At 45.3% G+C, this 27,122-nt stretch overlaps 2 protein-coding genes across 9 annotated transcripts; one reads left to right on the top strand and one right to left on the bottom strand.

The window, feature by feature from the left end:
* Positions 1 to 5,088: 5,088 nt before the first annotated feature.
* LOC109645564 (histone acetyltransferase KAT7-like) lies at positions 5,089 to 18,561 on the bottom strand. Of its 8 annotated transcripts, XR_011241059.1 has the most exons (16): positions 18,322 to 18,508; positions 16,714 to 16,858; positions 14,590 to 14,808; positions 13,384 to 13,668; positions 13,199 to 13,281; positions 12,729 to 12,815; positions 12,105 to 12,203; positions 11,897 to 12,007; positions 10,845 to 11,036; positions 10,592 to 10,681; positions 10,012 to 10,152; positions 9,591 to 9,684; positions 9,171 to 9,317; positions 8,345 to 8,451; positions 6,995 to 8,218; positions 5,089 to 6,936 (listed from the first exon to the last, which is right to left on the bottom strand). XR_011241059.1 is itself a non-coding variant. In XM_069524989.1 (15 exons), exons 1-15 carry the CDS (start codon positions 18,334 to 18,336, stop codon positions 8,120 to 8,122), a joined length of 1,911 nt encoding a protein of 636 aa, XP_069381090.1. In that variant the 5' UTR covers positions 18,337 to 18,561; the 3' UTR covers positions 7,797 to 8,119. The 8 variants fall into 8 exon arrangements, 7 of the variants coding, with proteins under 7 accessions (XP_069381090.1, XP_069381091.1, XP_069381087.1 ...); XM_069524989.1 differs by lacking the exon at positions 5,089 to 6,936 and having other exon boundaries at positions 7,797 to 8,218; positions 13,384 to 13,665; positions 18,322 to 18,561; XM_069524990.1 differs by lacking the exon at positions 5,089 to 6,936 and having other exon boundaries at positions 7,797 to 8,218; positions 11,918 to 12,007; positions 13,384 to 13,665; positions 18,322 to 18,561.
* A 601-nt stretch (positions 18,562 to 19,162) lies between these two features.
* On the top strand, positions 19,163 to 27,119 carry aldh16a1 (aldehyde dehydrogenase 16 family, member A1). Its single transcript, XM_069524983.1, has 17 exons — positions 19,163 to 19,826; positions 21,367 to 21,466; positions 21,693 to 21,819; positions 21,904 to 22,061; positions 22,156 to 22,233; positions 22,618 to 22,805; positions 22,889 to 23,047; positions 23,130 to 23,288; positions 23,421 to 23,577; positions 23,770 to 23,845; positions 24,045 to 24,150; positions 24,456 to 24,589; positions 24,694 to 24,864; positions 25,406 to 25,610; positions 25,687 to 25,872; positions 25,950 to 26,075; positions 26,183 to 27,119. Exons 1-17 carry the CDS (start codon positions 19,740 to 19,742, stop codon positions 26,348 to 26,350), a joined length of 2,385 nt encoding a protein of 794 aa, XP_069381084.1. The 5' UTR covers positions 19,163 to 19,739; the 3' UTR covers positions 26,351 to 27,119.
* Positions 27,120 to 27,122: the final 3 nt, after the last annotated feature.

The following is a 27,122-nucleotide window of genomic DNA, read 5'->3' as shown; positions in this document are numbered from 1 at the left end:
AGCTGTCCAGAGCTTTCACAGAAGCAAAGAGACGACAGGACGGACGGAGCTGAAGAGAAGGACACACACCTTTTTATTTCAGTTTCTGTGTTGCAAATAAGTGATGGAGGCACCAACACGTGTTTGTTTTGTAGAAAACCTGTGTTAGACAAAGTGTCTCATTTAAGGAGCTGCATCCTTCAGAGGATGCGATCTATGAAGACCTTAAAGGTCGAACCGAAGTGAGGCGTTCTGGTCTACAGAGGATTTCCGAGATACAGAGCTGTAGTGGGACGAGTGTGAATGTCTCTTTCATTGTCTTTCAATCGTGCTGCGTTTCTTTGAGATGAGGAAAAAGTGAAAATCACCAGAACAAGGTTCAACTCAAGAAGCAGCTGCAAAGATCGACCTCTGTGTCGTTGAAGTTACCGGCGCTGCCCCTTTGAAAAAGAATGGTGCGATGGTCACAGCAAGAAGGTTCCGGTTCAAATCCCGGTTCGTCCAGGGCCCTTTCTGTGTGGATGTTCTCCCTGGGTTCCCTCCCACAGTCCCTTGGTTCACTGGGGAATCTAAATTGACCGTGAATGTTGTTTGTGTCCCTGTGATGCAGACGACTCGTCCAACTCCAGCGGTTTAGATGACGGACGGACTTCAAGTGACTTCTGTTCCCTTCAACAATTATGTGAGTCACTTGATCATCACGGTGGAGCGGTTAAACATAACTGAGGTAATGACTTGGGGATTTGTTCTGTGAACCGAGCGGCCGTCCAGCGTCATGTCGAGGCGGGTGGTCTCCGTAATCACCATTTACCACGTGGGCCACTTAAGGGCTCATATACATTTTGTCCCTGGTCACAAGAAGACCAGAAGTGTCCCGCATCTGTATGTTGTGTGGGTGAGCGAGACAAACGAGGGACAGATAACGTTCTCAATAGTTCCAAAGCAGAACTTAGGGACGGATGTAAAACTTTGTGTTTCCTGCTGAATGAAAAGGCAGAAAAAAGTTGTTAAAAGTTGTTTATGTTGGACAAAGGTGACACGTCCTCTGTATCGTCTTTGGACTTTGGGAGGAAGCTGGAGAAAACATCCACATCGAGAGACCTGGAGACCAGGATTCAAACCAGGAACCTTCTTGCTCTGAGGTCTCACTCAGCTTATCTTTGTACCGTGTTGTAGAAAGACCACTACCCATAATGCATCAGTCTCAAAGTGAGACCTTTATCCTGCACACGTCACTGGAGTTTCTTCCTCTGAGTTTCAAATGCAGCTGATTTGATCATGATAGTTGAATTATAACTACACGTTATCAATAAATCTATTTAAATGAGAAATATACGTCTGGTCTGAAGTGTTTCATTTCTCCTCCACCCGCCTGGTGACCTTCAATCACTCACCTTTATACTGTGGCGTCCGTCACTTCACTCTAATGACGGCGGCCGGTTGTTTTAATAGCAGCTCCTCTGAAGAAGCATCGAATGTAATCAGCCTCCTTTGACAATCAGGATCTATTGAGAAGAGAAGATCATCATCATCATCAACAACTTTGAGCTCATAACATCATGAAGAAGACAGAGGACAGTATGAGGTGTTCATCATGTTAGCACGTTAGCACATTAGCATCAGCACCTTCACCTCACAGCGAGGAGGTTGCTGCAGTTTGTTCTCATCATGACTGTTTAGCTCCAAATGGATGAATGAGTTGAGAACTAAAGTCAATTGAAGGATTCAGATTAACCTCAACCCAACCTGCATGTCTTAGGAAGCTGGAGCACGCAGAGAGAACTCCACGTATTAAACCCTGCCGGGATTCAAACCTTCTTGCTGTGAGGGCTAACCAGTGCACCACCGTACTCCCAGTTCATCATGATCTGTAGGATGTGTCAGAAGGATTCTTCTGTGTTGCTTACAGACAGAGGGAGAGAATTGAATTCTCGTCGAAGGCTGCTGCTGCAGTGGCCGTTCAAAACATAAATTCATCACGGGGCTGTGCGCGGTCCCACCCGCCGAGACATTCATGAACACAAACAGAGCTGAAAATCTAATCGCACCTGGAGAAGGTGACACGAGCCAGAAAGGCGACACAGAACACGACAGCGATCTGCTTCTGCTCTGACGGAGGAGCTGGAGACGTGACAGTGAAAATAAAACAGGTCCTGTCGTCGCCTGTGGCCTTTTTCTTCCTTACTTGTTCACTGACCTGGTAAAACACACAGTGTTGTCAGCTCCACTCTGTTCACTCATTTCATATTCTGAAGGAAACTCATCAACACAGCCGTCGTTCCCAGTTTGGGACGAGCTCAGTTGGCTTTAGACAGACAGAGTTTACTCAGTGTCTACGCACATCACGTCTGAGTCACACGAAGAGTCTGAACTGCAGGATTGTAACACTGGAGGGTGGAGGGAGGAGCGAGCAGGGGCTGGTTTTAAAAGAGTCAACAGGGACCTTCACTCCGGAGCAAACGCACAAGCGAGTGCAGGAGAAAACACATGTTGTTCTGGTCCTGAAGTTATTTGCCTCCTGTATGCGTCCGACTCAGGAAGCTTCTCCTTGACCGTCTTTGGCCACTTTGACTCGCGAGAACCTCGGGACGACGATGGAAGCTCTGAAGTTTGTGGTTGTGCTGCTGGTGGTCGTGTTCGTGCAGGTCTTCGGGACACTGGGGACGCCGCTCCCCAGCCAGGAGGAGGACGGAGAGATCCTGACTGTGGACAACTGGCAGGTAAAAAATAAAAAATCATCCTCCGAAAAATGTTTTAGTAAAAGATTAATTCATTTTTCTTCATGTATTGTTTTTCTAAAGGAAACTGAGAAAAAGCAGTTTTATAATATATATATACATATATATATATATATATATATATGTATATATATATTATAAATACTACTTTGAGTATGTACAGACGGAGGATTGTTGTAGAGTTCTGTTTCACACTTCAGCACCACGGAGAGCTCCTCACAGACACAGCCTGCACTGCCTAGTGGCCGAGTGATGGAACTGCACCCACTGAAACTAAAGTGAATTAAATCATGAATCAGAGAAAAACTCACTTTACTCCGTGATTTGTTTTCTCTTTGTATAAAATTGTCGTAAATAATTTCCTCTGTCCTCAGAGCCAGAAGCTCGAGATCTTTTATAATTAGGTTATAAAAGGAAACATTTCGTCCATGATGAGTTACACGAGCTGTTGGAGATGAGAAATGTGCAGCTGTGCGGCGACAGATCGAACGCACACTAGGTCGCACACACAACTCTGAACTGAGGACATAAACGACACCTACACAGTGAGACAGGAGAAACCCTTCACCCTCCGTGTGCTCACAAACACTCACACACACGTCTTACTCTGAGGGTTGTAGCGCAGCCGACAGCCGGCGTCAGGACAGAGCATAGTATTAATTCTCATTACTATAATAATGGCCTCTGTCACATCCTGTGTTACACATCTGCAAAATTAAAAAAAAAACCAAAACAAATGAAAACCGTGTTTGTTAAAGAAGGGAGAGTGACGACGCAGTGGTTGAAGGTTATAAAACGTGAAGTGATCTGAGTTGACAGGTAAATATAAAATATAAAATATAAAGAGTTCTGACCTGTGGGATAAACATCCCTCAGCTTCAGTTTCAAGTCTCACGGTGGAACAGGAAGCAGGGACTGGATGTTTGAAGTAGGAATATCACAGTGTGTGTGTGTGTGTGTGTGCGTGTGCGTGTGTGTGCAGGGCTACCCACTAGAGAGGGGGATCAGCATTCGGCTGGCAGACCTTCTCAAGAGATCCAAATCGCAGCAGTTCCACGGCCTGATGGGAAGAAGCTCAGGTAAACAAACAAACACATTTTGTACTTTTATAGTTGATTTATTGTTTGTTTTTTTTCGTGATTTTAATATTTCCTGTTTATCTCCTGTTCTCAACGATGTCTTCCATCTCAGGAACATCTCAACCCGTAAGACTGGGCAGGAAGAGTGAGTGTGATTCCACCAGTAGAACGTCGTCAGTGTCGGTTGCTGTGTTTTAGAATATCTGCTCCATCAGTGTCTGTGTTTGTGTCGGCAGGAAACAAAGGGGAGATGTTCGTTGGACTCATGGGCAGAAGGAGTTTAGGAGCAGAAGGTGATGAATCCTTGAGCAGGATTTGATTTTGATTTGATTGCATTTGTATCTGAAATCAAACCTGCTTTTTACTTTTTATCGAAACTTGTGTTGTATTGAAGTGTTTGCGTCTCTGAATCTACTTTCAAAGCTCGATTTTACTTTAACTATTCATGTTTATTTATGACATATTGTCTTTCAATGTCTCGAAAGCTGTAAAATAAAGTTACCTGTTATTTAAACAATCTCATCGTCTCTCTCTGTTTTCCAGATGTGGAAGATGAGTGGAAATCTGAATCTTATTAAAGATGGAAGAAGAAAAAAAAAATCCCCTGATCCATAATCCCACCTCTGATTCAACTACAACGTCCGATACAGTCGCACGTTGCTGAGCAACAGGACGGACTGTCGAGTATAACCCACTCTGAGCGGGACAGATGTCCTCAACATCTGCTGCAATGGACTCGAAATCGATTAAAAGCTGCTGAAAAACCACGAGGACCATCGCCCAACCATTATAATCAACACCATCACTAATATTTAAAAATGTGTACGTGTAAGCCTTGTGTCTTCTCAGGGCCGATCGCTTGTTTCATTTCAAACTCATTAAAGCTGAAGACGTGAACTCAGTGTGTCTTTATTCCGCGTGTGTGAATCTCTTCTGCTGCATTTTTGAATTACCGGCAGATCTGAAACCAGTTTTTGAAAAGTACAAAATAAAGCTCACGAAGCTTCAAATCAGTTCGTTCACTTAAATCTGTATTTTCTTGACTTTCAAACTCTTCAGTTTAATTATCATCTTTTTATATTGTACAGAAAATGAACCTCGGCAGCTTCAACACTCTGATGACAGAACATTTATCAAACTGATGCAAAGATGTGAAGTTCGTGGAACTGCAGCTATGGTGCAGATTAAAAAGAGGATTACACTTATAATAAATATAACCTCAGCAAAGTTACTTAGTTAGTTAATCACAGAGACGATCCTCTTCACGGTCAGAACACAAACAACACATCGGGCAAAGATCACCATTTGTGTTTATTGAAGAGGAAGTTAACGGGCAGAAGCAAATACAAAAACCACAACTGAGCTACACATCGATGCCGCGCTACTTTAGTGTGTCGCTGCTTTGTGTGCATCATTTAATTAGGTAGCGGTTCTACGACAGCTCGCCGGCCTACGGAAAGTGATGGAGTGACTCCAGCGAGTCACTGAGACTGTTCAGATCGTTAATGATGAGCGACGCGCTCTGAACGTGTCGGTCTATAGCTGCCACTGGCACAGAGGACGACACCGAGGCGACAGGACGAGAAACAGAAACAGACGGGTTTCCTCTGAAGATGACGGAGCTAGAGGCACCGACAGCGAAACACAACGTTAACTCAGCAAAGAAAGAAATTCCCGCAGACACATTTAGAACATTATCATCAGGAGGCTGTGTTTAACAACAGGCTTTTACTTTGAAATCCCTTAAAAAAATGAAGTGCACTTTCCTGTAAACAAACTTTTGCTCAGTGGCACATTTCAGAGGTTTATTGAGAACAGAAAGGATCTGAAACTGTTGAGATTTAGATTGGAAGTCAGTGACTCTTAATCTTCGTGTGAGACCCAAAACTAAAAAAAACAGGAACAGGTTCAACAACGAAGAACAAGAAAATAAGACACGGAGAAAAAAAAAAACCAAATATCTGAAGGCAACAGAACAAAAAACAAATCGGTTCGTGACAGAAAAAGATTCGTCCATGTTCGAAATTGTGACACTGAAGATACAGAAGGTGAAAGGCATCACGGGAAAGAAGCTGATTCGATCTGACGTCGTCGGATACACACCTTCAATTTCACAGCCACGTGCTGTCGGAGCATCGCGCGCCTTTAAAGGACCCGTTCTGACAATCTGGGGAAATCCACACGCTCTCACCGAGCCACCGTGCACACGCTCTCACCGAGCCACCGTGCACACGCTCTCACCGAGCCACCGTGCACACGCTTCCACTCTCGCAGGGTTCAGGCTCATGAGCTGGAGCCGAACTTAAAGCTTCTCATTTCACTCTGAGTGTTTCCCCAGAACGTTCACGAGAACTAGAAGATGAACACGTGGAATTAAAATCCATCACGTGGATATTTATTAAAATTTAATCAGCAAAACACTTAAAAAAAAAACAGACAATAGCACACGAGCTGCAGAGCACGGGTCAAACAGGAAGCTGTGTTTCCTCTTGCAGCAGCGTGCGTGTGTGTGTGTGTGTGTGTGTGTGTGTGTGTGTGTGTGTGTGTGTGTGTGTGTGTGTGTGTGTGTGTGTGTGTGTGTGTGTGTGTGCGCGTGGCGTTAACAAATAGTGACAATGTGCAAAAGTTTTGATTCATCCCCTCTGATAACAGATTGACGTCTGAAATGAAAATGACTGTGGTCGTATTTTCCTGTAAGTTCTGTAAAACACATTCAAATCTACATAGAAACTTTAAATAAATATTTCTATTCACAAGGAAGCTGCAGAGGTTTCACTCCTCCTCCAGACTTGGTCTGTTACTGTACGTTCTACGCAGTTAATGTCTCGTTTTAAGAATATAAATAACTTTTCTTATTTTTTAAAAATCTAATCCAAAAAAAAAAAGAAAAAAAGGTTGCTAAATATTTTTCACATTAACACACAATAATAAAAAAAAAAGGGTAGAAATGGGCCGTCGGAGCTTTTATACAGTGGTAAAACCTCAGAGGTAGAAAAAGTGTAAAATATGTTTGAGAACTTGAACGAGGTCGACGTGAGAGATTCCTCTTGGCTGACAGAACATAACGACACCAGGACCGAACCTGCGGTGACACCAGGACCGAACCTGCGGTGACACCAGGACCGAACCTGCGGTGACACCTGCGGTGACACCAGGACCGAACCTGCGGTGACACCCGGACCGAACCTGCGGTGACACCAGGACCGAACAGGGCCAATGGCAGCTATAGCTCCCTGGTGAAGTGACGACGGAGCTCGGTTAAATACGGGACAGAATTCACTCGCTCTGAATCCAAACAGCCGCTGTTCGCTCTGGTCTGATTCCATCTCCGCTCTTTTTAAAACATGTCAACAAACAATTAAAAAAAACAAAAACCGATATAGTTCAGGTTTTACTGAGCTTCGTTCTAATCTCACTCTGCCTGGGAACTGTCTGTTCATTTCACGCGACCCGGACGATGAATCCAGGTGCTGGTTCCTACTCTTCAGAACCGGATGGATCCTGAACCCGGGTCCTGTTCGGTTTAATCACATCCAGCTGGTCTGCGTCAGCGGCGGCGGTCGGAGATTGGATTAGCGGGTGCGTCTGGCGGTCCGTGCTGATGAAGTGTCCGGGAGGAGCTGCGCTAACGACGCACAATTACTTTCACTTATCTCGTGACGAACGAGGCCGAGGAGATACCAGCGTGGACTGACGTCACATCTGCGGCCCGTTGCTTCACCACGATGGGACCAGAATTTATTCCTGCATCGCTGGACAATCAATCGCAGTTTATTATGACGAGTTTAACTCCGTCTCATAAATAAAATATATGAATGATCGAATTAAATTACAATTCGAGAGACAACTTAAAAACTGAAATAGCTCATTTTTTAAATAACGACTTCGTTCCCTGCCTTCATTTAACATCCAGATGTTTGCACGTGCACGTACGAGAACCGAGAGGCTGCAGTTTGTCTTCAAATACTTTGCATCAAGTAAATCGAAAGTGTGACTCTCACAAGAGTAATCTGATATTTATTTTTTTAACCATTAACTCTCCTGTTTGGGTTCTATATACATACATATATATATTATTTTTGTTTTGCCTATAAGAATTCGATTTCTTGGATGTTCCAGTTTTTCCAGTTTAAAAACAAACTGTGCTTCTTTTTGAAATGATTTGTCAGCGGCTGCTTGAACTCAGAGTAAACGTGGACGACTGCAGCTGCTGAAAGCTTTTTGTACAAGAGTGCGTGTGAGGGTTTAGTCTCAGGGTGTGTGAGCATGCCAGCGGACAGCGGAGGATCGGACTGTGTGCGTGTGTCAAGGTGTGAAGCTTCTCTACGTCCCTTTAGGAGGTGTCCATTTTAAGGCTGTGGGATCTATGGTCTTGCCATTTCCCCGTTTGGTCTCCTTGGCCTTCCAGTCATCGATGAGGTCCTGCAGGAGGGAAAAACATCTCAGCTGCATTTTGAAGAGCCATGAAATTCAGTTAGAAACCTAATTATCCCGCGAGTTAACCGATGAGCTTGAGTTTGAGTCATCTGGCAGATCCTTGTCTCTTACCTGTCTCTTTAAAACCAGGTGCTTCCCCTTCCAGTACTTGAGCATCTGGAGGGACTGCAACGTGCTGACAATATCCACTGGGTTCACGGCCGTCTCCTGACTGATCTCTGTGAACACAAGAGTAAAACCAGAGGGGGGGGGGGGGGTTTAAAGCTGCTGCTGAAAAGTTTGTGAAAGGAAAGTTACTACGACTCGTCCTGCGGGAGACAAGAATCTATCCCAAACAGAGGAATTTGGGCCGATGTTGAGAGCAGATACTGGCTGCGACTGTGAACAAACTAAATTAAATATGAAGCAGGGAGGAAACTGGCTTGTGCTGTTTCCAAGCGACATAAAACTATAAGACATCCAGAGACATGTGGAAACACAGCGGTGTAGTTAGAACTAATCAAGCTGAGCCGCTCTTCTCTGCAGGAGAACTCTGAGAATATTAAAAAAAACAAAGATTTAAAAAGGTGAAGGGATGGAACAGAGTGTTATCACTGAGTTATTTGTAGTTTTATCACACTGCTGGTTGCTGTAGCTACATCTTTATTTTTAGCATTTCGCTCTCTGGGTTTCGTCCCACAGAGACATGGCGGCAGACTCTCGTTTTTCTTTACACGATGAAAACAGCAGAATAAAAAGCGATGGGCTGAGCACGGCGTCTCCCGCTCGGTCCCCTGAACGTGTCAGGAGTGGCCTCGTCCTGGACGACCGTTACTGTCGCGTGCGTCCACCTTCATTTATCACGTTAACGTTCTGGTCCATTCACAAAGGCGCACGCAGCTGAACGCATGAATGCAGATAACACACAAACACACAGGCAGCCCGGTCCTCTCCTGACCTTTGATGGAGATCTCCTTGCCCTGGAAATTGTTCAGGTAGCGCAGCAGCACCTCCTTCCAGTAGCTGCGGTAGCTGATGAGGCCCAGGTCAGACAGAGGACGCTCGGGTGAACCCACCTTCTCCTCCACCTTAGACAACAGGTAACCTGGTGAAAGAGATTTTAGAGCTTTTAGTAGTTTTACCGTCAAACAACAGCCGACCTCGGAGCTGATCAGCCTCTGGGGCAAAGGACAATGTTTTGTGGCTTCCTGTGTCGTCAGCTCTCATCACCACAAACTCTTGATGTCTTCGTCAGTGTCTTCTACGTGTGTGACCTCCCCCCCACCTCCCTTTGCGTTCACACATGCACCCCCTCCACAGTTCAGCGCAGGTCTGAACGCAGCTCGAGATAAATTCACACTCTGCGTTCTGTACTCACTGAAGTCTATGAGCATCTTGCCGTAGCCCTGCCTCATGTATTGAGGCATGGTGAGGATGCAGGACACGTTGTAGTTCAGGAAAGAATTCTTCTCCTGCAGAAAGAGAATCAATCCATAAACACGACGGTTCAGCTGAGACACGTTTTTCAAGGTTGATTGTCAGTGCTGATTTTCTAGAATTTGAGGTGAGTGATATTTACGCAGGCTGAGGATCGACAGGATTTTAAAACAGGTAATAAAACCCAGAGAGACTCGCTGAATAAATCAGACAGCGTAAACACAGAATCAAATATAATTTCACGTGCTGAGGGACTTTCATCTGTCTCCAGCGTCTCTCTGGAAAACATTTGACTTAAATGTTTCTGTTCACATAGTTCAGACATACAACACGTTGCCCTCGGCACCTGACTCCCTCGCTACCTTAGAGAAGTATCCGACGAGGTGGCAGCCCGTGTTGTCAGCTTCAGTCATGACATAGAAGAGGAAAGGTTCGACGTCGTAGTACAGAGTCTTGTGGTCCAGGAAGAGTTTGGCCAGCAAACACAAGTTCTGGCAGTAAATCTGTGAGGAAGAGAACAGTGACATGATGACCTGTGTAATTTATACAATATAATATACAGTCAGTGTGTGTGTGTGTGTGTGTGTGTGTCTTTGTGTAAAAACACAGACGAGTTCCCTGGATTACTGGGTTTAGAGGAGTGACACACACGTCAGTGAGAAGCAACAAGAAACACAATAATTACCGCAGTCAGTAATTTAAAAGAACTTGTTGCCAGTTTCCCTCATTTATTTTTCTATATTTCTTGTTGTACAGTTTATGTACAGATGTCTCCGTCCACGGTGGAACACAGGAAACATGGATTTATCTGAACTGTGTCACTTCCTCTTCAGTCAATCACTGCTCACTCTGCTTCACGAGAGGTTTAACGATCAAACGCACGACGATCGATGACTCCTGGACCCTCTGGAGGTCAGGAGGACATGTGCTGCTCCCTCTTACCTTGTTCTTCTTTCCATCCACCTCAAAGACGGAGATGTTTCCCTTTCTGTAGATCTCGTCTCCTGGAGGATGCTTCCACACACACTTTGCCTTTATGCAACAGAGACAAAACAGAGGAGTTCTTAATTCAAACACAACGATAACAGAGGTCCGTTTCAGATCCCAGCTCCGAACAGCCGCTCAGAATGAAATGATGAATCGCCTCAGGCAACACACAACACGTCATGAAGATGCCTCCAGAGAGCTGCCTCACCATGTGCCTGCGTAGAATGGTCTGGCTCTTCATGTACTTCAGGCAGAACTCGCACATGTAGAGCCTCCCCAGGCGGGCGTACTCCTCCGGGTAAGGAGAGTGGTACCAGGTGTCCAGCTCATAACGTCCAAACACGATGGTCTTTATCATGTTGCTGCCTTCCGACACCTGACCGGACAGACGGAGCTTCTCCTGTACGGGCCAGGGCAGGAGGGATGAGGAGATGGGGGGACGGAGCGACAAGGTATAAAGAGGACAAGAAGAGAGGGCAGGCGAGCAGAGAGAGAGGGGAGAGAAAGAGGAAAAGATCTCAATTATGTAGGGAAGAGGATCTGGTGAGCCAAAGATCAAACTTAGGAGGAACCTCAGTGGAGGAAACCGGTCACAGAAAGATCCACAATATCGAGATGGTGGGAAATTATAGGATGAGGAGCAAACAGGAAAAGGCTTAAAATGAAGGGATGAAACAAAACATTGTGTGTCGTATAAAAAGATAAATAAAAAGATTTTCAGGGACGTTATTTATTTTATCTGTTTCTAAAACTGGACTTTAGATGTAGTTGAGTTTAAGATGAACTTCCATCATTACCATGCCACTACAACAAAGACAAAAACAACAGAGAACTCTTAAACATGCTAATTGGTGAATTACTTATTTTAAGCTCCAGGTTTTTCAAAGATTATTTTGCAGTGAAACCAATAACAGCTTGAAACGCCCGTCACGTATCTAAATATATTGTTTGCACTGGAAAATGAGCGTATGCCTTTTGTACCTGAGAGGCTCAAACGTTAATGTGAAGGTTTGACGAGAAGCCTGATTGAACACGACAGAGCTGTCGAGTCACAGTCTAACAGAGCAGGAGAAGAAAATATACAGAACAACAGGAAGTGATTCTCCAAACTACCAAAAATATCTCAGACTCCTCCTTTGGCTGCGAAGGAGGGTTTGCAGACTGAAACAGAGAAGAAGAGGAGTAAGGCAGAAAAGAGGGGACAAAAAAATAAGAGGAAGGAGAACAAGGAGGGAGATGATGATGAGTTTTCTCTCTTACAAGGTCGTCCGAGGCACGTGCCTGCGCTTTCCTGAACAGCTCGAGGTCGTAGTCGCTGGTGATGTTCTCCAGCAGCGGCTCCCGGCTCGCCCCGTGGCTCTGACGGTGTTCCTGTACGTGGGGGCGGAGGGCGGAAAACCACAAAGACTCTCAGAACACAATATGGAGAAATGCTTATGTTCGACACATTCAGTCCTCACCCACTTACCATGTACTTTTCCTTCTGCTCCTTATTGAGGCCAGAGTTCCTCTTCCTCCTCAGCTCCGTCACCTTCTCCTTGTAGCGCAGCTGACGCTCTGTCGGAGCCTGGAAACAGGACACACATTTCAAAACCCACGGTTTTGACTCATCTGACAATGAAACGAGCAGAGTTACTGACTGAAGTCATCCGAGCAGCCGTTTGTGAAAACGTGGACAAACATGGACAACACAACTTATGTAGTTGTGTTGTAGTTTTTGTGGTTATATTGTGGCGTTTGCATTTGTGTTGTAACGTATATGTTGCAGTGTGTTCATCTTTTATTTTACATAATCAGTCCCACTTCATTCCTGTCCTTGAAAACGTCCCCCCTTTCTCCCTGCGTACGTATTTCTTATGGTATGTTGCGTGTTTATATTTCATATAAGGAGTTACTGCTTTAAGAGAAACGCAGCAGTGTGCAGGAACTCCCCTCAGAGCACACAGACGCACAAACACACCTTCAGCTCATGACGAAGTGAGTCAGACGGGTGAAATCCAACAAAAAAAAAAAAAAAGGGTTTGTGTACCTGTGTGTGTTTAACGTGCGTCATGTTTGCCTGATGCACTTGTGTGTGTTGTGCGTTTTTTACCTGGTTTCTCGTGGAATGTCTGTTCTCATCCTGACGGTGCGACAGTGTCCTTTCCTCAGCCTGTTTGTCGCGCGTCGATGCCTTGCCCTGACAAAACATCAACACTGTCTACCACCAACCACTCACAAGCCCTGCAGCAGAAACATGGCAGCGGCCACCCCCACGTTCCTGGAGGCTTCACAGCTTGACTATTTCAATTTGATTCTGTTGGATTCCTTCGGTTTCATCCTCTGGACACTTGGTCGCAGTGGGATATTGCCACTAAAGAATCTTGGTTTGACAAAGAGCAAGAAACTAAACAGCAGTAGAAGAAATTTGTTTTTTTTACTTCACTGTGACAGATAGTCGTCTAAAAATACCACAAAATAAAATGACAGAGGAGAAATTTACAGACAAAACAAAACAGCTTCTGTTTTAAAGCACCAAAGTGTTTCCACTTAAATATTCAGTGTGTGTGTGTGTGTGTGTACCTTGCATTCATCAGCAGACAGATTGTGGTAGAGAGGACATCCTGATATGGAGAAGTGTCTCTCATGTCTCCCTGTTAGATGACCTGATGTGGAGGGACAGAGAGGGAGAGACAAATAAAGACAGGACGCTCAGAGAAGGTCTGTACGAGCAGGAGATCAACACACTGCAGTCTTCAAGTCCTCACCCAGTGAGTTGCACCCGGGCGTGGGACACTTCATGTTGAAGTTGTAGCTCTCGTGGAAGCGCCGTCGTTTGGGCCGGTGAGAGAGGTCATGGGCGGCGGCCTCTTTGAGTGACAGTTCTTTAGCCAATCTCTCGTCCTCCTCCTGTGAAACTACAATGTCGTTGCTGGACGACACGAGGTCGTTGCTCGGGCTGGAAACCTCGATGTCTGACTCTGAGGATGGGGCGTTGCCTGTTGGGGTGCGGGGAGGGGTCTCGTCCCGGTCCTCGGCCTGCTTTAGATCTGCTGAGCCAATCAGGACAAGGGAAACATTGACAGACATAAGTTTGGTTGGAATCTTTGAACTGATCAGTTATTGGTCTAATGTGTATAACGATAATTGATTTCTACATCGTTATATCCTGACTTTGTTTTACTAGTGAGGATTCGTTGTTTGTTAAAAGTTGTAATTATCGGTGACAGTAACATATTTAATAATTAAGAGTGACATAGGAGTAATGATAATGAGGGAACAAAATTGTTTTTAAATATTTCCGAAGCTTATAACAGGTTTGACAGATTTTTTATTTAATATTCCGTTCTACATATTTTCATTAGTTATTAACGTCAACTTAACATCACTAATCTTTTTGCTTTGAGCAAATAAAGAAGGTTTGTGAGTCATCGACATAATTAAAATGATGGTTAATTATGATGACTATAAATCATCATCGATGATTAATTGTGAACCGTCACGTCAAACTTTATATCGTTCCACAACATGACTCACTGTTAAGATGACGAATGATGTCATTGAATAAGCTCACAAACTAATTACAGACTCAATTGTGTCCAGGAGCTGAAGTGAGACAACAACAGCTCCTGGTCTCTGTGAGGTCATTCATTCATTCATTCATACAACTCAGACATATTAGTTTTGTTCATGATCAGGAACACGCTGTGATAACAGACAGGCCTGATGATATTAGCTCCACAATGAACGACAGACACACACAGATCTCATCTTAAGGTCACTCCTTGTTCTCTCCTCCTTGCCAACTCAACTCTCTCATCTACTCATCAGTCTTTTCCTTTACTCCTCCTTCTGACGTCCACACAAACTCATCCTCTTGTGCTTTGTCTCCTCCTTCAACCAAGAGGAGGTGAACGACTAAACTTAACAGCCTGAACTTGGTTAAAATAGACGTTAAAAGCATCAGCTCTCACCGTTAGCCTCAGTATCTGACCCAGACGACCGACTCTGGCGCAGCGGGTATCTTTTAGCTGTGTTGTTTGTTGCCCCCTGTTGGCTGCGTGTGACCCTGCGCCCGGAGGAGAAGACGGACGCCGTCACTGCTGTCCGTGCTGCAGGCTCCGATGCTGAGTCCAGGCCTTCGTCAGATCCCACTGCTGCAGGAGAACTGCTCCGAGCTGAGCTGCCATTATCTAGGAGAGGAGAGGAGGAGGAGGAGAGAAGGAGGAGAAGAGGAGAGGAGGAGAGGAGGAGAGGAGGAGAGGAGATGTTTTCATCATGAAATGTATAAGATCTTTTATTTTTTTGTCTCCATCTGGTTTGACAGTGTAGAAGTATGGGCTTGATGATTAGTCCATTCGAAGTAAATATAAATACCAATCACTACATTTACATGGACACGAATATTCTGATGTTGACCTGATCAAGACAATAGTCTGAAACAGACACTGACATGTAAACAGCATGTTCTGACTAACTTCACCTGAATAGGTTCATACATATATACACATACATATACAGTTAATATACATTAGAACGTCCTGTTGGATTGTGGTGACACTGACTTACAGTTAACAACTGATGACAACAAACGACCTGAGTGTAAACAAGATGGAAAAATAAAAGAGTTGTAGCTTTCGCAAAATTTTAAAGTAAGTTAAAAAATGTGGGATTTAAAACTGGACAAATAAAGAAGAAGAATCATCTTTGACATGAAACAGGAATATGAACGGAGTAGTCAACTGGCAAGAGATAATATTTAAAATAACGTCTTATTCTGAATGTTTAACATAATCAATGTTATTTCTAAGCAACAATCAGAATCGTTTCCTTGTTCCAGCTTCTAAACTGTGAGTGTTTCCTTCTGCTCTTTGTCTGATGTGATAGAAAACTAAATATCTTCACTGAATATCTGACTCAGACAATTGATAAGATATCATCAGACAACAAACCATGAAATGAAACTGAAGATAACTCTTGGTTGCAGCACTACTGGAGTGTAGAAACCTTTTTAGAGCAGATGCATTAAACGGTTTTCCAGATTCTAGATCCGTCCAGTCTGCATCTGAGCAGCTCCGAGCAAAAATGTTAAGTAGAAGAAGAAGAAGAAGAAGGAGTTACTTGTTTTGTGAAGAGTCTTATGAAGAGTCTAATCCCACCACAGGGAAGAGGACTGAACTTCTGAATCCACTTATGTCTGGAGCGAACTCTGTGCTGTGCCTCTGTGAGGACTCGCACTTCTCTCAGCAACAAAAAGCAGAGGGAACACTGTCGGCCTTTCTCCCTCTGTTGTAAATCCCCTCTGGCGCAGCAGAAAGAGGTCACGCAGGGTGTGTTTGTGTGTCTGTGGTGGGGGGAGGTCAGGCTGTCTCAACCCATTCATGCTTAATCACTGCCCACATATAAAAGCCAGTGTGAGGTGGTCTCTGGATGAAGATATCTCACAGAAATGACCCGCATTAAGTAAACCACACCGCACTGGTTTGAAAATAATTATAAGTGGAGATAAAATATGTATGATAAACAGAAGAGTTCGCAAAAAACCCAACTGTGATATAATAAAAAAAAGTTTGATTATACTCACGAGGAAAAAAGATTCCTCTAACTTTCTAAAGTTTCAAGCAAGATAAAAGCGTGAAGAGCTCGGAGAGGTCACTGGTTTGATGTTAACAATTAAGTGCAAAAGGTTAAAAGACTTTTCCGTCTCTGCAGCAGATGGAAATATTTCATTCTTTTAAACTGGTTCGACTAAAAAGTTAAACTTATGATTAACTCATTTCTTAAGTTGGTCTTTCTAAGAGGGGGGTCTTCTTTTAAGTCTTGGCTAAAAACATGACTGAATTTAAAGCCACGTTAATATTTTACTTTTATCTCTATTATTATATTACCATCATTATTTATGTTCTTCCATGTGTATTGTTTCACTATTTGTTCACTGTTGTGTATTAATAGTATTAATTTGAAGGGAGCTCTATAAACAAGGTAGTTGTGATTATTCCTTCATGTTACTTCTGTTCTTTAACACAAATGTCTGTGGTTTCTTGCTGTAATGAATATATAGCTTCCTGTAATTCTTCATCTTCCATCAAACTTTTTACCTTGTGAGCTTTGGCTGAGGCGCAGGGACGCGCGGGTCAGGCGCGTGCTGCTGCGCCTGTGCGCGCTCTCGGGAACTTCGGCTTGTTCGAGATCGGCGGAAAAATCCGAGTCCTCGGTCCCGTCCGAGCTGCTGCCGGCGGTTCTCTGGAAACAACAAGCAGAGGCAGCGTCAGTGAACCCGGAGCTCCGCCGTGGACTCTGCGTCAAGATCCGACTTACAACCGGTCAGTGAAAAGACCTGAAGTCCTGACGCGGGTGGTTTAGTTGGTTTCTTTGTTTTACCAGCGGATAATTCAGCAAAGATCCCATTCTGAGGGGGGGGGGGCATCATCCCGTCACATCTCCTCTGCAGCCTCTCATCACGATGCTCAAAGACCTGATAACGTCCCGAGCCCAGGTTTTAATATACACATTTAAATAATATATAATATATTTATATATATAAATGTCTGGTGTGGCCTCAATGAACAGATGAATACATGAAATGTCCCGTAGACCCAATGACAGCAGGCGGCCGAGCTGCACGCGGAGCCAGTGAAGTGATGCCGAACACTGAGGGTCTCATTCTCCACCGATACCCGGCTGGAGGTGGGGGGTGGGGTGGAGAGCGGCCCCCCGACATGTCATTTGCATTTCACAGAACAAGCTGCATCCACTGAACAGCTCACGGGGCTGCAAGGTTCCATGGGACATCATGAAATATGATATTGATTCTGTTCCTGTTCTTATTTTACATTTGTTATCTAAGTTTTCAATATCCTAAACCATCTGGTGTTATCTGTTAAAGTACACGATGTACAATACGAAGAAAACAACAGTATAGCGTGTGTACGGGGTAAATGCAGAGCGTGCCTGATAGAAGCAACACTAAGATAATACTTTTATTAGTCCCACTATGAGAAAATGTGCAATATTACAGCAGAAGAAGAAGAATGAGTAACTTCATACTTGATAATATCGCAGTTAATGAACTTTATTAATTGATTAATCATTTAAATTCAGATCTTGATGCAGGTTGATGAAGTCTGCGGGAGAAATAAACAAACCACACGACGCGTCAACGTGTTTGACAGCTTCACGCGGGACCAATGACATTAGAGAAGGGGCGGGGACCGGGAGGGCCCAACCAATGAACGCGTCGCTCTCCGGGCTCTGACCAATCACAGCGTTGTTTTGATGCGGACGCTGCGTGTCACGCTCGCACCGAAAGAACAGCTCGTTCCCTTTTTCTCAGCGCGTGAGCGACGTTCACCCGGAACCAGCGTCACAGACACACAACCTCGAGTCGCATCGCACAAATGTTCCCGTCTCCGCATTCCTGAACAGACAACAACAACAACAACAACAACAACAACAACACAAACCCGCAACTCAGCAGGAAGCAGGCGCTAGCTTAGCTTGTAGCATAAAACACAACATGGCAGCTGAAGATCAACACACACACACACACACACACACACTCTCTCATTAACTCACTAATGTTAATATCGCACAGCCACAGATCATCACACACGACCGGTGATGTTAGCTAACGTTAGCCACAGCGTCCTGTTGTTGTTGTTGTTGTTGTTGTTGTGTGTCCGAGCTGCAGCTAACAGCAGCCTTACCTTTCTGCGGGGCATGTTTTTAAAAACGCGGGGCCTCGTCTCCTCTGGAGGCTCGTGGGTCCGTCTTCTAGGAGCGAGTTGTCTCGGGAGGGATCGAGAGTAAAAAGGAGAAATCCGCAGACATGAGAGAACTGAGCTGGGAAACAAGACACATCTGTTTCTTCGCACTTCCTGGTGTGCACCGCGCAACCCGGTCGTTCTTCAGGTGCGTCGACTAAATGCCTCCGGGTGGAACACGCGGCTCTGTGGGGTTCAGACATTTAAAATCATGAACATAACACAGAATTAAAATGATTGACTCGTCATAATGGTACAAAGGCTCTAAACCACCATCCAGTCAGCTGTTCAGAGCAAGTACTCGTTTTCCAGACTCATTTTCCAGACGTGCTTCCTTCTAGTTCTGAATTTATCGTCTATTTTAAATATTCTTGCTTTATTTTATCTCGTTTTTACAGTTTTCTCAGCTTGAACATTTTTTATTGTGGTGTCTGTGCTCTGTTGACTATTCATACACACACTCTGTACAGTTACAGTTTGAATGTGTGTAGTTTTGTGTTGTATTTGACTTTTTTTTACAGTGAGCACTTCCTACTTTGCTTTTCTTTTAATTGAACTATTTCACTGCTGATCTGTTTCTTCTTGTCCAACACTTTTCATTGTACTGTTGACCCCGTGTTGACTTGCATACGACAAATACAACTTGAAACCTTTGCTGTGTGATCTTCAAATGGCTTTAAATTGTACTGCTTTTTGCCTTCAATTGTCATTAACTTGTAAAGCACCTTGTGTTTTAAAATATAATAAAGTTATAATAATGATACTAATGCAGTTATTATTAGGATTATATATATATTTATATATATATTACCCATAATACAATAAACATCCAGTGTAGACTCAAGACACAAGACTGTGAACGATGTGATATTTTTCTGTAAAAGTTTGAATGATATCAGACACGTGTTTTATTCAACACTTTATTTCCCAGCTGTAAAAACTATGAATGTTTGCAAATTGATGAGCTGATTTGTACCCTTTTATTTTATTGTAGATAAATCTTATTCATTTCTATTATCTGTTGTTTCTGTGATTCGTGTGTGTGTGTGTGTGTGTGTGTGTGTGTGTGTGTGTGTGTGAGTGAGTGTGTGTGAGTGTGTGTGAGAGAGAGAGAGAAATAAAGGGCTGAAAATAAAAGCACACAGGAAGTACGGAGGAGTGAAGCCTCTCGCTCTGCACTAGTCTCCGACAGAGTAGGAGGAACTTATTTTTGCGTCGCTGTGAGACCTCTGTCCTCTCTGCACTCTGTGCGTTAGCTCCTGTGGCTAACTGAGTTAGCTTCACGGCAGCTCTCTCTCCCCCCTCCCCACACACACACAGACGCTCTCGGCTTCTCCTCCTCCCGGATCTCTCTCTCTAGCATGGCAGCTAGCAGCAGCTCGGTGTTCAGTATCTTTCAGAGCATGGAGTACGGACCCGCGGCCGCCTCCAGCTGCGCCACCGCTCAGGTAAACTCACTTCCTGTTTCACACCTGACGTCGGACTGTTGCGTTGCGAGAATGAACTCGCGTCAGCGAAGCCGCTCGGCTGCTGTTAGCATGTAGCACTGTCCCGTGTGAGCCTCATTAACTGTCACTCACGAGACCGACATGTGACCGACATGTCAAAGGGCTGGAGAGGAGCCAGATGTTGGGGACACGTGGAATCCAGATGTTGGGGACACGTGGAATCCAGATGTAGACAGTACGATCAGGGGATCAGATGCAGAGGTTCGAGTTTTAGGTGAAGTTTGTGATAATGCAAAGGACAGTCACACGGAACTGTCTGGTTCCCCTCAGATAAGATAAGATAAGAGGGGACACTGGAAACAAACATGTGCAGTGAATAGATGAACCACGAACCATTGTTTCTGCACAGACAGAATATGTCACAGCTCAGAGAGTTAGAGTTCGTCCATGATTGGTGCATGTGGTTCTGCTGGGAGCTTTAATCTACGCTCATCAAACCAAACTGAATACAACACCGAGGTCCTTTCACTGTCTCCTCAAACACATCCCAGAACATCCAGAACCAGGTTCCGTCTGAGGCAACAAGCAGACACGAGGACAAATTAACCTGTGACTTAAAGATACTATTTAAAATACTGCCACAGTTCAGACTTATTGAAATCTGCTCTAAACTCAGAGTAATAACAGAGGAAACACATTTGAGACGTGGAAATAATCACGTGTTCGTGAACAACCAGCTCTTTTGACCTTTAACCTCACTCAGTGTAGTGAAACTACAACTAAGACCTGACAAGCTGAACATCTAATCAAGAGCGACCCACAACGACAGAAACCAAGTCTGAGAACAAACATTTTGACGTTGAAAAGAATCTGAGCTCTGTCTCTAACTGAAGATGAGCTCTGGAGTTCTTTGGTTTTGTGTCTGTAAATATTTGACACACTCCGTCCGCCCTGTCGGCCGTTCATCAGCAGTCACAGTCCAGCAGAGGTGGCGTCGTCCTGGCCAATGATATGTGAGCATATGGGGACAACTGTTTAAAATGTTAACGACGTCACAGAACACATGAGCTTAAATTAAAACCATGAGACGGTGTCGGTGGGTGTTCAGATAACATGCTGTAAAAATGATTACTGCCTTTTTCCGTATTTCTTTCATTTTGAAGCAACATAAAATATAATCAATGCAGATGTTTCCTTGTTTGTTCATGTGCTGCGTAGATAAAAAAATAGTTTTAGTTGTATTTCATCCTCTTGATATTTTCTATTTCCTGGTTATGTTCCTTCTTTCTCATTAAATTATCAGACGTTAATTAACAGATACCTGGTGTAAACTCCTGATTTACAGATCCAAGAAGCCGCAGCCCTTTAAAAAACAGCCGTGAAAACACGTGAATACAGTTTCTCAGAAACCCTCCATGGGTTCTACCAGTATATGAAATCAGATTTTTATTGTAAATCATAGAGATATTCAACATCTTGTCCAGCTGTATTCTGAGTTTAGTGTTGTTACAGTTAACACAACTCATTCCCCCTCCCCCAGGCCTGGCTGGATCATCACTCTCGTTCTCTGGGTCTGTTCATCAACGGCAAGTTTGTCCGTCCAGCGGACAGACAGACGCGCTCCCTGACCGACTCTAAAGGTAACGGCAGCTCAAACCTGTCTGAAAGCATTTTAGACGATGGGTAATTCAAACCATGAACATACGCTGGACATGAAATCACCAAAAAATCAATACACCACAACCCACATAAAAAAAAATTCCCTAATTCAACACGTGAGTAATGAGAATAACTGCATCCCTCTGCTCGGAGCTTTATAAACTGAGTTCTGTAATGAAACCGATCACATGACGCTCTGATCTCCAGGTGGTGACGTGTGCAGCATTGTGTGTGCTGCTGACGACGATGTTTCCCAGTGTGCGTCATTAGCTGTTAGTGGCCACCGAGTCTGGAGCAGGACGACGTGCTACAACAGAGCTAAAGTTCTGCTCAGGTAGGACAGACTCAGCACTGACATTAAAACCATCCCAGCAGTTTAATTAGTTTATATATTATACATGGTTTCTTTTGTTTTTAGGTTGGTGAGCGTCCTCGGGCAGCACACTCAGTGTGTGTCCGAGCTGTGCGAGCTGTGCGAGGCGTCCTGCTCGACCTCCACCCTGGTCCGACTGCTGCAGTACTACAGCAGCTGGGCTCAGCTCAGGGACACGCTCATCTCCAGCTGGACTCCTCTGGGTGAGGGAACAGGAACACGGAGGATCAGTGTCTTCATGTCTTTTGATGCTTGATGTAGTCACGTGGTTTTTTTGTTTTGTTCCTTCTCTCCCAGGTGTGGTGGCTGTTGTTGTCTCTGACGACTGTTCTCTTCATTCCCTGATGCTCAAAGTCCTTCCAGCTCTGGCCATGGGTAAGACATTTCAAAGAGAAAGACATGAACGGTAAACAGCCTCGTTAACGGCATCAGTCTTCTTGTCCAACCAACCAACGGCTGAAACCGTCAAATAAATAGATAATTGGTCATCAAAGTAACTGCAGATTCATTTCATAGTTTTATTTGATCTGTTAGTTTTGGTTTATTCTAAGAATTTATTCTGACAAACGTACGTCCTGTCGTCATCACCTACGAGGGCGGAGTCTACCTGTACTTGCCTCTGATTGATTTGTAGGCAGCGTCTGACGCAGGCGTGTTGTCAGCTTAAGTTTCTGTCAGTCAGCTGTGAGCGATAGCCACGTTTGTTTTTGTAATGTTCATTCAGAATTGTTTTAAGGTGTTTTTCCTTCCTCCTCCCAGGAAACTCTGTCATCATTGTCCCTGGTCGGAGCACCGCCCCTCCAGCGCTCCTGTTGGCTCAGCTTTTTATAAGTGCAGGACTTCCTGTCGGGGCTCTTAATGTTTTAACAGGAAGTGACACGTTGCTGGGTGCCACAGTGGCCCAGAATCCGTGCATCAACTACGTCACCTACTGTGGCAACAAGCAGGTGCGTGAAGGAGAAATGTTGGTTTTACCGTGTCAACACAATTTCCTAAATCGACAAACTCTCTGTTTCTCTTCCGGGTTCAGGATGGAGTGATGCTGTGCAAGGCCACAGCAGGGATGGGTGTCCCCGTCTCTGTCTTCCCCTGCATCGGTGCCACATGTCCCTTCATCATTTTTGAGTCCGCTGACATCGACAGCGCTGTGGATGGAGTGATAGAAGCAGCCTTCAAAAAGAAAAAAGAGGTGGTTTGCTCAAAAAGAATCTTCATCCCTTCAGACCACGCAGCTCGCAGACTCTAACTCCGCCCCTCTCCCCCCCCCTCAGATCCACTGGGTGTTGTGTGTGCAGGAGAGTGTGTTGGACGGCGTTGTGGCCCGTCTCAAGCTGCGTCTGGCGGGGAGGAAGTGTGTTGGTCTGCCCAGTGAAGCTGACAGAGTCCTGGTGGAGGCTGCAGTACAGGAGGCTCAGCAGCAGGGGGCCACGGTCAGTCAGAAAAAGTTGAAGATGAGTTGTGCAGTGACTTTCTGTGTTTTCATGAAAGTAACCGAGATGAGAAAAGACCTGAACTTGGTCGTTGTCGTAGAATCTCTAAACGACTTTCCTCTCTTTCCTCAGTTGGTCCAGTCGTGCGCTGCTCCTCCGTCAGGTGACCTGTACCCTCCCACTGTGCTCTGTGGGGCCGCCCCCTCCTCTCCGTTTGTGGTCAGCCCTTCGCCTGGACCGCTGCTCCCTCTCATGACCTTCAGGAGCAACACAGAAGCAGTGACGCTGGGTAAGGACACATCTGAGGACACTGATGTGAAGAGGTATCCCACTCATCCCTTTTCCTAGCCAAGCTGTCCGGCTCATCCTGGGGGGGGTCCCGAGGCGTTCCCAGGCCTGATGGGATATGTAGTCCCTCCAGCGAGTCCTGGGGTCTCTTCCCTGTTAGTTCAGTAAAATATTCCACATTATGTCTTCACAGGGAACCACAGTCCTCACGGCCTGGCAGCGTCCATCTGGACTGAAGACCTCACTCTGGCTCTGGAGACGGCAAAGAGGTTCGTTCACGCGTCTTCTTCTTCTCTTTTGTTTTAAGTAACATCTTATATAATCGTCTTCTATGTTTCTTTGCCTCTGACGTGTTTGAGTTCTTTCAAATTATTTTCAGAATGCCTCCGTGCTGGTAAATCCTCTCTGACGTCTCTGTTAAAGTTCTTTTGCCGCTGATGATGTTTTCCTCTCTCTTTATTTCATCAGTCTCTCAGTTGGCTCCGTGTGGGTAAATTCCCACTCCGTGTCAGACCCTTGTCTTCCTGTCTCCGGTCACAAAGACTCTGGCACCTGCACTGATGGAGGACAGGAGGTGGGTCCATCATTTCACTCTGACAGGAAACAACTATATCTGCTTTTTGACCTGCACTGAACTCCGGATAATCTCCTGACATCATGCGGAGCGGCTGCATGTGAGAGCACGGGAGGAGATTATCTTGAGGATTCTCCCTGAACAAGTGTGTCGATGAGGTTTCTAACACGCGACAGACGCAAACAATAAGAATAAAAAACCAGGAGAAAGTCAGAAGATTATCTGGAGCTCAGTGCGAGTCTGAATGCAGCTGTACAACCACAGAAGAGTCTTGTGTTTCATGTTGACCACCTCTCTGCTCTCAGGGCTTGTACCAGTTTCTACGTCCGCCCTGCTCTTCCTCCTCTCTTCCTCGCTCCACCCCTGTTGCTATGGACTACACGAAGTTTGGAACAGCAGCGCCCACAACGATAATTCCTGATGAATCAGACGCTGCCAGGTGGGTTTGTGTTGCTTTCTTCACTTCCAGGTGTCAGATACCACGGCTGCACACAAACTCTCAGCAAATGGTGGACGTGTGCTGACGTGTGTCTCTCCCCTCAGTGCTCCGAAGTCCTACCTGCAGTTTGTTGGAGGCAAGGCATGCAAATCAGAGTCAGGCCGCAGTGTGGCCCTGCAGCTACCAGCAGGAGGCAGTGTGTTGGCCTACTGTCCAGACGGAGGCCGGAAAGATGTGCGAAATGCTGTGGAGGCCGCGATCAAAGTCCAGCCCAGGTGAGAGTTTCACAAGTGGATTAAAAAAAAAACTGAGTTTCCTTCAATTGAGTTTCCACTGAAGCTGATTTGCTCGGTGACAAAGTTAAACACACACAGGCATTTTAAATCACATTATCTCTGGATGTCTTCATCATAAACAAGACTAAAAGTTATTTTACTGCTGAACCTTAATCCTAAAACTCTCCCTCACCAAAGTTAAACTGTAACTACTTCTAAAGTGAACCTTTGAACCGGCCACAGGTGAGATGTGGCCTCCAGAGATTTATTCATTCAGGTACGACACATGTATGAATGTGTGTCTATCACCGGTCAAAGTGCAACTTGACTTTAGGAGCTGATAAAAAGAAACTGCTGAGTCATAGACAATATATCCAAAATAATATGCACGAATCAGCAGAGTGTGATAAACTGCAATCCAGACACAGGCCATTAGAACTAGAGTTAGTGCTCACTGGCGTTACACTGAAATATAAGACAAAGAGTTCGACTGTGTGTTCACAATATTTCTTTTACCCCCCCCCCCCCCCCCCGCCTCTAGCTGGATGAAGAAAAGTCTGTCCGCACGCGCTCAGTCTCTCTACTCGCTGGTCAAGAGCCTGGAGTCAAAGAGGCGAGACCTGGCTGCGTCCATCAGCGCCCAGGCCACTCTGTCAGTTGAGGAGGCTGAGAAGGAGGCGGACCTCAGCATCGCGAGGCTCAGTGATTGGGCAGCGTACTGTGACAAAATCCAAGGAGCAGCTCTGGTGAGAGAAAGTAAAGTGCCTTGTGTTGCATCAGAAAATCATCAGCTTCTAGATTAATATCATCCCTCCTCCTCAGCCCATGCCGCAGTCCGGCTCTGCTCTCTCCATCCCTGAAGCCCTCGGAGTGGTGGGCATCGTGCTCCCAGACAAGAGTCCCCTCCTCTCCATGGTTACACTTCTCGGGGCGGCCTTAGCCACTGGCAACGCCGTCATCATGGTCCCCAGTCAGAAGAGTCCTCTGGCGGCCCTGGCATTCATTCAGGCAAGTGTTGAGATGTGGACGTCACTGTCGCTGGAAACATCTGAGTTAACGCGTGTGGAAACTCTCTCCCTCCGCAGGTGCTCCAGGCGTCGGACCTTCCGGCAGGTCTGGTGAATGTCATTTCAGGAAGTAGGGACCAGCTCACTGTGGCGCTGGCCAATCACAGCGTCATCAAGGCCGTCTGGTACTGGGGCAGTGCTGAGGTAAGAAGAGAATCCAAGAGAAACCTGAGCTCCTGAATGCACAATGATCAATCTAGTCGTTATCACTGACCACACGTCCTCCTTTTCCTCCTCCTCCTCCTCTGCAGGGCTGTCAGTTCCTCCAGTACACCTGCACCAACCCTCTCAAAACCCTGCAGCTTGTCTGCCAGGGGGAGGAGGAGGACGGCGGGAGGGACTGGACTCACCCGTCACTCCTGGAAGAAATGTGGAGAAACGCCGTGCAGTGGAAGAGTGTGTGGATTCCCACTGCGTAAGAAGAACGAAGCTGACGAAGGAAGTGTGACAGAAATCCTCCGCGTTTTACTGTGACGATCAGATGCCTTGGAACTCAATCAGAAAACCAGTTGTTCCCTCAGCCACAGTTGCCGTTATTCTTCCCGTTGACACTTCCTGTAGCACTTGGAACCGAAAGTAATCACTTCTTAATCATGATCAGCTGTTTCACACCTGCTCCCTGGAGCTCAGATCACACCACACAGACAGAGAGGGACTTCATCAGCCTCCATTGCTCCTCTATCTGAACCACACTGAAGCACTTAATGACAGACAGGAGATTTTAAAGGACCTAAAGAAACATTGTGCCCGGACGAACAAGTTGAAGTTTCTTCACTGTGATAAAGACGGTTTTCATGTTACCTCCTCAAACTGAAGCAATAGAGACAGAAACACACCAGACTCCACACACTGACACTTCTATGTCAACGAAGGACGACGCACATAACAGCTCGTTAGCTCGCAGGACTAATTGATTGTTTTACCTACCTAATGGCCTCATGTCTCTCTACCTCTGTCTTCTTCTCTCAGTATCATTCGATCAATTGATCCTGTGTGAAATAAGTACAAGTACTGAATATCTGAAATACTGTAGTGTGGAAATACAGTTACTCAAACATTCCCATTGAAGTCTATTTTTTTTTTTTTTTCCATGTCCAAGTCAAGTTTATTGAAAATGAATTTCAAATTTTGAACGTTCCCGCAGAGTCTCACTGTCTGAAAGCAACAATTAAAGGATAATCACACAAACGC

The sequence above is a fragment of the Paralichthys olivaceus genome, chromosome 5 (genome assembly GCF_024713975.1).
Source record: "Paralichthys olivaceus isolate ysfri-2021 chromosome 5, ASM2471397v2, whole genome shotgun sequence".
NCBI classification, from domain to species: Eukaryota; Metazoa; Chordata; class Actinopteri; order Pleuronectiformes; family Paralichthyidae; genus Paralichthys; species Paralichthys olivaceus.
This window is presented reverse-complemented; position numbering and strand designations above follow the sequence as displayed.

Excerpts from the sequence above, each read along its gene's own strand:
- LOC109645564 (XM_069524984.1), bottom strand. The coding sequence starts at position 17,045 with ATGATGCCCCCCCCCCCTCAGAATGGGATCTTTGCTGAATTATCCGCT. Across the intron at positions 12,008-12,104 it reads AGCAGAAGGAAAAGTACATG|GAACACCGTCAGAGCCACGG; the intron begins GTAAGTGGGTGA and ends CCCCACGTACAG. Across the intron at positions 11,037-11,896 it reads CACGTGCCTCGGACGACCTT|GAGAAGCTCCGTCTGTCCGG; the intron begins GTAAGAGAGAAA and ends TGGCCCGTACAG.
- aldh16a1 (XM_069524983.1), top strand. The coding sequence starts at position 19,740 with ATGGCAGCTAGCAGCAGCTCGGTGTTCAGTATCTTTCAGAGCATGGAG. Across the intron at positions 23,578-23,769 it reads CACAGAAGCAGTGACGCTGG|GGAACCACAGTCCTCACGGC; the intron begins GTAAGGACACAT and ends ATGTCTTCACAG. Across the intron at positions 24,151-24,455 it reads GCACTGATGGAGGACAGGAG|GGCTTGTACCAGTTTCTACG; the intron begins GTGGGTCCATCA and ends CTCTGCTCTCAG.